The sequence below is a fragment of the Hydra viridissima genome, unplaced genomic scaffold (genome assembly GCF_058129835.1).
Source record: "Hydra viridissima isolate aposymbiotic clone 2 unplaced genomic scaffold, HvirCarnegie_v1 scaffold_3, whole genome shotgun sequence".
Classification (NCBI taxonomy): Eukaryota; Metazoa; Cnidaria; class Hydrozoa; order Anthoathecata; family Hydridae; genus Hydra; species Hydra viridissima.
Window position 1 is genome coordinate 469,541 of NW_028324302.1, and position 11,190 is coordinate 480,730.

General features: G+C 28.6%; 1 protein-coding gene across 3 annotated transcripts; it reads right to left on the minus strand.

Annotated features, from left to right (window-relative positions):
- Positions 1-691: 691 nt before the first annotated feature.
- On the minus strand, positions 692-6,792 carry LOC145199101 (uncharacterized). 3 transcript variants are annotated; one of them, XM_090082412.1, is made up of 6 exons: positions 6,619-6,792; positions 6,066-6,214; positions 3,831-4,005; positions 2,512-3,274; positions 2,283-2,402; positions 692-2,117 (listed from the first exon to the last, which is right to left on the minus strand). In XM_090082412.1, the coding sequence occupies exons 4-6, from the start codon at positions 3,232-3,234 to the stop codon at positions 1,512-1,514; spliced, it is 1,449 nt and encodes a 482-aa protein (XP_089938538.1). In that variant the 5' UTR covers positions 3,235-3,274; positions 3,831-4,005; positions 6,066-6,214; positions 6,619-6,792; the 3' UTR covers positions 692-1,511. The 3 variants fall into 3 exon arrangements, with proteins under 3 accessions (XP_089938538.1, XP_089938539.1, XP_089938540.1); XM_090082413.1 differs by lacking the exon at positions 3,831-4,005; XM_090082414.1 differs by lacking the exons at positions 6,066-6,214; positions 6,619-6,792 and adding an exon at positions 4,998-5,147.
- Between the last annotated feature and the right edge of the window lie 4,398 nt (positions 6,793-11,190).

Below are 11,190 nucleotides of genomic sequence, written 5' to 3' on the forward strand. Positions count from 1 at the left end.
TAACAAGAAAAATTTACATATAAAATAAAAAATAGTGTTTTTATTTAATATTTGAATTAAGCATTTAAATGAGGAAAAAAAAAGGCAGTAAAAACTCTTTGACGATTTTTCGAATCAATCCAGCCAGTGTCTTTGTCGTCAATTATCCAGACAGTGTACTTGTCGCAAACAAAAAGTTAACTTTACATAATTTATATCGTATACTTTATTTATGAAAAATTACAATAGTAAAAAATTGAAGATAACGGTATATAACTCTAGAGTTATTGATTTTATGTTAAAAATGAAGAGAAAATATGAAACTTTTGCTTATTTTTAAATAATAGTTTTGCCCTGCTCATATCACTTTAACGTCAAGAGGCATACTAAGGGCCTGTTTATATGGAAAGCGGGCTGGCTCGTTTGCCGAGCCAGCCCGCTTTCCATATAAACAGGCCCTAAGTCGTTTTCCAATCATTTAACAATGCTAGCATTTTTCTCCAATATCTTTATAGTAAACTATACATTGGCACAGAGCTAACTATATCAAAAGCTGAATAAACAATTTGACTTTTGAGCTAGGTTCTCTAAATTTTACCATAATTGAGGGCCTAAAATCAATACACCAACCTTGTGTAAATCATTTTTTTAAGCTATAACTAGAATAAATTCAATTTTCAGGGTGCTTGATACAAAAAAATAAAATTACACAGAATGGCATGAAATTTTAATCTCACAGAAACGTACTTTATAATGTTACAACCAAATTTAACAAACAACAAAATTTAAGAATAATCTTACACAAACGTAAGTTAACTTAAGGCTGTACCAAAAATGTACCAAAAACTAAATATATGGTACACAACAAAATAATAAACAAAACAGAAGACCCCTTCATTTCAAAGATAACCAGATATAATTAAACATGTTTCTCAAAGATCAAAATATGCAATCTTCCTATACAAAGCCAAAATACAAAAAAAGTTTGCACAATCAATTTAATTCAACTTAGATTACCTTTTACAAGCCCGTAATTGTTCAATCAATTTCGCCAGCAAAATTGATTTAAAACAAAAACATACTTTATAAAAGGAAAAATCAAGTGGCATATAATTATGCTGCATAATTTCTTGTCTATCAAAGTTATTTTATAGTTTTACTGTTCGAGCATCTAAAGTTGTTTTGTTAATTACAAAAATTTTAAGATAACAGGAAATTAAATGCAGTATAATCTGTATATCACACCATCAAGAGAATTATGTGCATTTAAAAGAAAGCTGGTAGAACATAGAAACATAATAGTAGTTCAAATCCTAAATGTCTATTGAATGACAGAGCAACATGACAATTCACCTTAGATAGATGAAATTATAAAAAAACACTAGAAACTAGCAAAAAATACTAACATTGTCAGATACAATTTGAAACAAACCTATTTTAAAAAAGCACTATAAGGATAATATTTTAAAACATCAGGAAACATTTCTTAAAAACACATCTATACGTCTACTGCAGCAATCATAATTGCATTCTTAGCTTATTTGTTTACGATCAGCGGAAAACTTTAATCTTTCATAATCATTAAGGTTTTTATGAGCAACAATCATGTAGCATGTTGAGTTACCTTGCCTCGCAATAATTGTACTCCAAGCAAGGAAAATCTCCCAAATGCGGTACAATCGCTTTCCATACTTCAAGGTAATTTTTTGGCAGTTTTCAGGTCGAATCCAGTTTCGATACCATTCTTTAATAGTTTCAGAATAATGAACACCAATAGTTTCAACAGAGTGAACCTCAAACCCAGCAGCTTCAAGTTGACCAACTGGGAAAATTAATGGAAGACTTGCTTCAGCACCAGGGAATATGTATGTATCCATAAAGAAACCCCATAAGATATCTTCCCATTTCCATGCACGTCTTAGGCCAGCAATCTGTAGATAAAAGATCCCATCATCTTCAAGTAAATTATAGACTTGTTTAAGAAAGTTAGGATAAAGCCGAATTCCGACATGCTCTGACATTTCCAGACATGTGATTTTGTTGTATTTCCTGTGGGGTATATCTCTGTAATCCATGCAAAGAAACTCAGTATTGGCAACTGTGTTGTGCTTCACAGCTTTTTCCTGAGCCCACTTTATCTAAAGAGTAAAAGACCATTTACTAGCTTCCAAAAATAAAATGTCATTTAAAAAAAATTAATAAATCTAGTACAATACAAAAAGACTTTTAAATGAAAAGAACTATTTTTTAAATAAATACAAATTATTGACAACAGGTATTTGGAGATATAAAATTTTATTTACCTGATTTTCTGATATGGAAACTCCTGTTCCTCTGCTTCCATAATGCTCAGCAGCAAAATTTACAAAAGTCCCCCAACCACAACCAATATCAAGATGTTTATCACCAGGCTTTAAGAGGATCTATAAATCATACACTCATAGTAAATTATTTAGACAAACAAAAAAAATTTTCTAAGCAAGTAAAACCTCATAATTAGGATTAGATTAACTGTGAAATATTTTGACTTACTCGTTTACAAACTTCTTTGATTTTATTCATTTGCATTTCCTCAAGACACTCATCTTCTTTACAACGAATGCCTGAAGTATAAACCATCAAAGGACCAAGGAAAGCTTCATAGAAATCATTACCACGATCATAGTGATCTGTCACTTGGTTATGATCTTGCCTTTTGAAGTGGAGCATCTCAGGTACAAATTTGCATAAGAAAAATTTTAAATGCCACCATTGCAACTTGTATATCGCATATTCATGGCGCCGTTCTAAACACTGCAGTAGATCGAATTTGAAATCAATTTTGCCATCAGCATACAGCTCATACAAATCACGAATTGCAATATATTTTCCACTATGTTTTGCTCTAACAGTTTCATCATTAAATTCAACATAATGATCAATTTTACTTGGATCTTGTTTTTTTTCAAATAAGTGATAAAGAAAATTATTAACTCCAAGAAATGTTGCAAAAACCGGAACAAAGGTAATAATAAATGCAACAGGCAAAATGTAGAATGGTAAACTTAAATAATAACAAATCGAGAATGAAGCAACAGTATTGAAAAACAAAAGTTTTTTTATTGTCACTTTTTCCCAAGTTTTCTCATCAGGAAGAGATATTTGCTTAATTGTGCCATTTTGCTTGCCATTTACACTGGTTCCATTTAACTTATGCTTGACTCCATTGCCATTAGAGATTATCAAATCAGCAGCTTTTGATGAACTTGGTGCCATATCCAAATATAATATAAAAATGTACAATTAATTTGTGAGGCTAAAAAAAAATATAAAAAGCATTAGTATTTTTAAATATTTTTATAATTTGTAAATTGCTATCAGAGTATTAAACATTCTATGATAAAATCAATAAACGTTTAACTTAAAATGAAAACAGTTTCATTTGATGTTATTCAAAATTAATCTTTGAACTTTACAAAAGAATGTCACTAATACAGTTTTGCACTAATAACCTACAGTAAAAATAAACATAAAAAACTCTGCTAATTTAAAACTAAATTATTTACAACAAAACAAACAAAATATTTTTTTAAAATATTGTTGTATAGCAGTGAAGGAAATAATAGTTTTTTGATATTTTAAATATCAAAACTTTCATACATTTAAAATATCAATATTTTACTCTACTTTCTAACTTCTAGAAAAAAGCTCCCTCACCATTTAAATTGAACCAGACACTAAACACAATTTAGAAACACAAAAAAAGGCATTAAGCTATTATGATAACAAACTAGTCATCCTAATAAGTCAAAAGTAATGTGAAATACTCAAGTTTACAATTATAAAAAAAATTTAGCTCAGCGACACCAAACCTGTGAATTATTGTCAACATCTTTTGTTCCTCATTTTTATACTTCAAAGCATTTCAATTTTCTGCTTTTTTTAAATTTATCGAATTGTTACAAATCAATTGCAATAAATTTCTTTTTAAAATTTCATCTGTGCCATAAAGAGTTTTAAAACCACCAGATGCTGGAGTTATGACACCTTAAAAAAAGAGAGTGGTGAAGTCTAAATAAATGTGGCAAGTAAAATAGGATATTAAATAATGAAACTAAATGTGCTTTAAACAAATAGTTTATAACACTTTTAGTTCAAAAAATTAAAGTTAAACCATTCAGTTTTTCCTTTTGCACAGTACTATTTTATAGATATATTAGACAAAAGTTCTGTTTTGGGAAAATGTTATGTTTATTGATAAGTGTATATGTAACCTGTAAGTGAGTGCTTCGGAAATGTTTGGAGAAGCAAAGTTGAGAAAAAAAAAAATCTGAAAAACTTGGTTCCCAAAAATAAACATGAGATGTCATAAGAATTTTGGAGATCAATGGTAGCAACTGAGGTTGGCAAACTGGAGCTCATTCAAGAAATACTAAATCTTCACCAAACTTTGCAGATTTTTCAAGGTACTAAAAAATTTTGAGCAAAGATTCTTAAAAAACTATATTAACATCTGCATGAGTGAAATTATTCCAGATACAACGAATTAACTTGCATCCTATATGCCCAGTATACTGACAGCAGTTGAGGAAAAAGGAGGGCCAGCATCTAATTAATTTGATTATAAATGCATAAAAATGGACAGTTAATTTGAGTGATCAAAATCATGTAATGTTTTGTGAGAAGGTTTCAGAATGATAACATAAAATTTAGTGGGTTTAGGCACTATGACTCTCATCACCTCATATGGCTTCAGAATTTAACAAAAAACCAGGATTTTATTTTGCACTAATATACAAATGTTCTTCTTAGCTGGAGTCATGTTTTCTTCAGATCAGTTTTAAGCTAGAATATACTAATATATATATATATATATATATATATAAATATATATATATATATATATATATATATATATATATATATATATATATATATATATATATATATATATATATATATCATATTTAATCTGTGAGTTAGAGTATATAATTAGAGTGTAAGAATTAAATGCTTTGGAATGTTTCAACGGTCCTTACGCATTGTCATTTTCCCGAAGTATCTTGCTACCGTCGAGCATGGAAGTAGTTTTGATTAAATCTTAGCAGGCAATGGATTATTAGTAGTAATTGTGTTCATATAACTCGCATGGTCAATTAGCAGCCATTATTTTGTAAAACGTATTTTGATTCGTTAGTTAAAAACGACCCGTTCAGAAACCATTTAATTTTTTTCATCCCCCGGTTTTTTTATCCTTATGATAAAGCATTCATGGAGAGTTGATTAAATAAGACAATTACGGTATAAAGGTGATTTCTAAATACTTTGAATAGTTCTTTAAAGTATATTAAAATAATCTAAAGCCTGTAACCTGATTGGTTTGTTAATGGTGCCAAAAGATTCAGATCTACATAATTTGATAATATTCTACATTTCTGAAAACAATATTTTTTGGTGCTTGTATCATTAGAATTAATTAATAACTTTAATGTTTAATAACTTTAATACTTGCTGTCGACGCATGTGTATTTAAATTTTACATGATATAACTCTTTGGCCTGGTGTTAAAGTTATAGATTCTTTTACGACAAATAATTCATGAAACACGTGGCACAAAACATTTTTTCCACAATAAAACAACTTCTCTCTTCAATATTCGATGAGTAAGCAAATATGGTTTAAACGAAAGAAAATTTTTTATTCATGACTTGCATTTTCTTAAAATACAAAGTTTGTCTCTAATTGTTGTAAATTATCACTATTTCAATAATAAAAATAACAATAACAACTGCAGTACTGATATTAACGATAATAATAATGATAATAATAATAATGATAATAATAATAATGATAATAATAATAATGATAATAATAATAATGATAACAGTTATATTGAGTTAAAGCTGTATGAAAAAGTTGAACATTGTATACCAACTACAGAAACTGCCTTTGATTTTGATCAGAAAAAATTTATTTAACATCTCAATAATTCCGAATAAAATTTCCTTTTCACAGATTTCAATATGAACCTGTTTTATAAACTATTTACAAATGTCGAAAAAGTTTTATGAAATAATATGAATTTGAAATAACGAATTACATCCTACCTCTTAGATGTTGGAACACCAAAGAGCAAACCGTGTAAACGTAACCACACCTATTTATCTTTTACGTCAGGTTTCCGACACGAATATCATAATCGCCTTTAATAATTCAAGCCTCCACCGTTAAGGTACAAGATTGATCACGCTGAAAGCTAGATCAAACAACAATTTCGAATTTATTGTCATAAGTTTCGGAGTGTACTAAATCTCGTATTTAATAAAATTCTTTTATCAACCGAGAACATGTGTTAGATATTTGTTAATTAAAATTGGCAGAGGCAGATGGTAAAACTCCTTGGCGATAAAATTTATTAGCGGATTTGTTGTTGACGCTGATGAATAAGACGCAGTTGTAGCCGCTCAAAATACAACAATTTACAAATGTTTTATTTAAGGAATTGGAAATTTTATTGGCATATTATAAATGCAAAAATAATAAAAACTCGAGAGCAAGGTGAAGCAGAAAGTTTTTGCAACCGTTCAAATTAACTATCTCTAAAATAAACTTAAAAAAAAGAAAAGAAAAAAAAAAAAAAAAAAAGAAAATAATACTTACTTAAACACCTCATTAAAAATTAAACATCGGAAGCAAATGAAAACAAAAGAAATTTTATCTTCGTAAAAACGCCAGAATTTAAACTTTAACGATCACCAAATTTTATCTTTCCTTAACCTAACTTCCTTTACTAAAAGGTCGAGCTTCCTTTTAATCGTAGAAAAGGAGCGTAGTAATTTTGAGGAGATTATTTTTATTTATGAGTTCAAAGTCTATCGTCAGATCACTGACAAAAATAGCTACACTTTGAACTCATTGTAAAAATGTTTTGCAATAATTCAATTTGAATTAAGTAAAAAAAGACTGGATCACGCAATCTCAAAATTGATCTACTGATCTAACAAAATAAATATTTTAAGAAATGTAATTGAGTTTTTATGGAACGCTTTTTATATACTTTTTTTTTCGAAAGATGGATTTTTAATAAAGGTATTTAAAAGCCATCACATTTTCTTTCTGACTTGTTGGTTAATATTCTCGGTACCGTTAATTTGAGGAACCGAAGTCTACGTGCTTCGGAAAACGCTATATTTACGTCACAAAAAGTATGGATCCCTCATATTAGTAATCGCTTAAAGATTCCTTACAATAGACACCATATAGTTTATAAGAAAAATAACTTAATAATAATGATTGTGAAAATAAAGGATTTTTTTTTTTTTTCTTTCTTGATTGCTTTACTTAATTGCAACCAGTTTGTTTAAACGTGTTGATTTATTGAGAGAATTTGAGTAAAATATAGGATTTTTTAAAAAAAAAATAAAAAACGCTTTTTAGAGGGTTGATAAATTCGTGAAGAGTTTTTTTTGGGGGGGAGGGGGGCAAATCTGCGTAATATAGTTTTGATAGTTTTAGCAAATTGATTAAAATTTCGAAGAAAAATATTCAACATAATAAAATCTATACAATAAATGAAAATAAAATCTTCTTGAATTTTGAACGATCATTCAGAGCTCGAAAATGAAGTTTTTACTTTGGTTTCTTACCTTTCGTAGCCATGGAAACCATGGAAAATATCGGCAATCATAAAAATTATGGAACTCTTTTTTTTACTTAAAAAAAAAAATGTTTTTTAATAGAAGCTTAATTTGAATTAAAAAATATAAAGTGGATTTAGCTTGTCTTGATTTTACTTGACTAAAATAACTGATGCGCGTTTACGGTTATATTTGACTATGTCAGGGTATTCTTCTTTTGAGAAATATTTTCGTCTCTCAACCGTTATTGGAAAAAAAAAAAGAAAAAAGGGAGAGGGGGGGGGGGGGAGAGACGAATGTTTTTTTAAAAAATGTGCAAAAAGGTTCTACTTCTTCGTGATTTATCGGCATTATTTCCTTTCGAAAGTTATTTAAGAAGTCATGAGTGTAAGTTAAAAATTGGAAGATTTATTACCAAAAGTTTATCAGCAAAAGACTGCAGGGTGCATTTGGTGGCTGATAGTTGGTGATTATATGTTGGTAGTTGTTTGTTGGTGGTCGAATGCAGATAGTAAACTGTTGGTGGTCTTTTAATGATGGCTAACTGTTGGTGGTTGGCGGTAATCTATTGATAGCCGAGCTTCTGTTAAATTGACACAAATACTTAACATGTTAATTTCAGTTTAGAAACTGAGCAAAAAAACTTTCTGGGGACATCTTTTTGTGTAACACGCTTTTTTTAGTTAAGTGATGATTCATTCTAATTAAAAATATATATATAAAGTAATAAAAGAAACATGATGCAAAATCGTAATTTGATTCTGAATTTGCACAATTTTTTTCACGAGTAAAGTTATATTTTTAATTCGTTTGGTTGACTTTAAATACGTTAGGATTGTGACTTGAAGTTATTTTTCATGAACTTTACAACAATATTATCGTATTCACGTATACAAATATTTTTTGAAACAACTCATTCATAAATTGTTTATCTATTTGTCAACAGTTTTCTTCAAACATTAGTTAACCGCCGTCTGAAGGAACACAGAGCACCCTTTTTAAATTGATTACGGTAGTCATAAACATGGGATCTTTGATCAGTTTTCTTTATCTTTCATTTTGTCATCCATCTTAATTACTTCTTAAAAACGAAATATTTGGGATTGCAAAAAAGGTTGTTTATGCGAGTCAATAAAAAATATAGCAGTTTAAATAACGCTGTTCGTTGTAAATTTCGTACATTTTACCCATAAATTTTTAATTGTGCCTATATCACTACTACTTTCTCCAAAACTAGTTGTATTTAAAACCTTTATCTAATTACTTGAGTGAACTTTTGCTGCTAAAATTAACAAAAAAATTATTTTGTTTGTAATTAAACTTTATTATGGCATGGGCTACCCTAAGTCAGTTTGTTCTGAAATATTTCTTGTTTTTTTGGTTCAAAAAGCAAATAAATTACACTAAACAAGTTGAAGATTTTTTTCAGCGGAATTATTTTAAAACAATATTTATCTATAACCGATACAACTATAGAGCTTTAAATACCTTAACATTGATCCTGTAACTTGAGAATTAGAGAACTAGATAACGTTGTGTAACTTGTAACTCAATTATGTTTGTAAATAAATTTGTACAATCGCTACCAAACTTAACTAATTTATAGATGAGACTGAATTAAGCTCTTTCCATAAAAATTTGATTTCTATAAAGGTAAACATCAAGTAGGAGATATTTCGAAAAGAAAAAAAGGTGGAAACACCACCAGAGTATCTTTTATGAATACTAAGAATCATATTAAAATATGTGAAAATTTGTACATTTTGATGTAGAAAATTATAAAACTTAGGGCCTTGATGTAAAGATTTTTTTTTCGTTTTAAGGCTGACACCCACGTTTAATGATTAAGAATAGTTTACACCTCTCAAAAAAAAAAAAAAAATCAAAAATTGTCTTTGGACTTTTCTGCAGAACTTAGCTAACAAAACAAAAAAAAACATCCAGTTTTGTATGAGGACTCATATCTACACACCAGATGTGTGGTCTCCCTTTTTTACCTCACTAAAATCACTTCCGCTTTTCTATTTGGTCTGTTATGGAGTCGATAAAAAGATTTTAAAGTTTCAAAACCCAAATTGAAGATGATCTGGTCTAAACTCGAGCCTAGTAAAGTGCAACAAACTTGTGAAGAAGTATGTGTTCGTCTTATAAGCTATCATTAAAGCCAGGTGAAGTTATATTAAAAAATGATTGTACCTAAGGTCAAGTTTAAATTGGTTTAAAAGTTTCAATGTTGCCTATCGACTTTAATTTTTCAAAAAAATATTTTTTTACTTTGTTTTGAAGTTGCATTCAAAAGAAAAAAAAAACATCTTAAATGAAAAAAAAAAGTAAAACATCTTAAAATCATAAGATTTTAAAATCATAACAAATCATGAGATTTTGAAATTAAGGATAAAATAATTCATCAAAACTTAGATATAAATGATTGAGTAATTTTAGATGAAAATGATTGTGTAATTATAAATAAAAATCATTGGTTTTCGAAACAGATTATTGAAACTAAGAATAAATTGTTTTTAGAAAGTTCAGACGGCTCAACATTTGCAATAACCAGTTTTGTAACATGATTACAAACACGAAATATGTTGATATTGATTTATTGATACGTTATTTAACCTGCACTTCGCTCTTAGTCGCTCTTAAATCTTTTTAAGTTATTTCTTGTCTTTTATTAAATTTTTTATGAATTATGTGAACTTTATTTTTATATTGTATGCACATTCTTAAAATATTTAGGAATTTCGTTTTGTTAGTGAACTAATATTTGCAATGACTTGTGTTACGTAATGTTCCTAATAATATTGAAAAGCATAAATTTAATTAAAGTGACCTTTACAGGGGCGGATCCAGGAAATTTTTTGGGTACATCTGATTTTTCCACGAACAATTTTTCTCCCCCCCCCCCCCACACACACACACAATTCCGGAGTTGGAGGGGAAGGATTAATACACCATATATATACACAGGGCCATTCCGAAAGGATCTTCAAGGAGGAGGAAGGGGGGGGGAGGAAATAACGTATGTTTTTGCCGAATTACTTCTAAAAAAAAAAAGTCATCGTTTACTGACATTTGCTGACTATAGTTAAAAACTTGCCTAATACAAGTCTAAATTTGCCGACTAATTTTTCAATAAAGTTTTTGTAGGGGGTGGGGGTTTAGACACCGCTCTTCCCTAGTGACAACTCTGTATTTATAAAAAAAAATACGCAAGGATATTACTAGGACATCTTACCATAGTAAAATCGTATATTTACATCAAATTTTGAATATTTTGAATTATTCGTATGTATATTAGGGTGTATGTGTTAAGGTACGTCCGACAGTGTTTTTTTTATAAAAAAAACAGAATATTTAAAAAATAAATAATGAAAACTAAATTAAATATAAAGATAAATAATATAATGAAATAATACTGGGTACGTCTATTGATGTATTTTATCACTTATAGAATATTATTATTATTTTTACCTCCTGATGATTGCAAAACAATAGATTTCGTCAAAAATTTATTAAGGGTGTTATGCATTAGGTGTGTCCAAAAATTGTTATAAGTAAAGAAAGTTTTCAATTATTTTTTTAACAAGCTAAA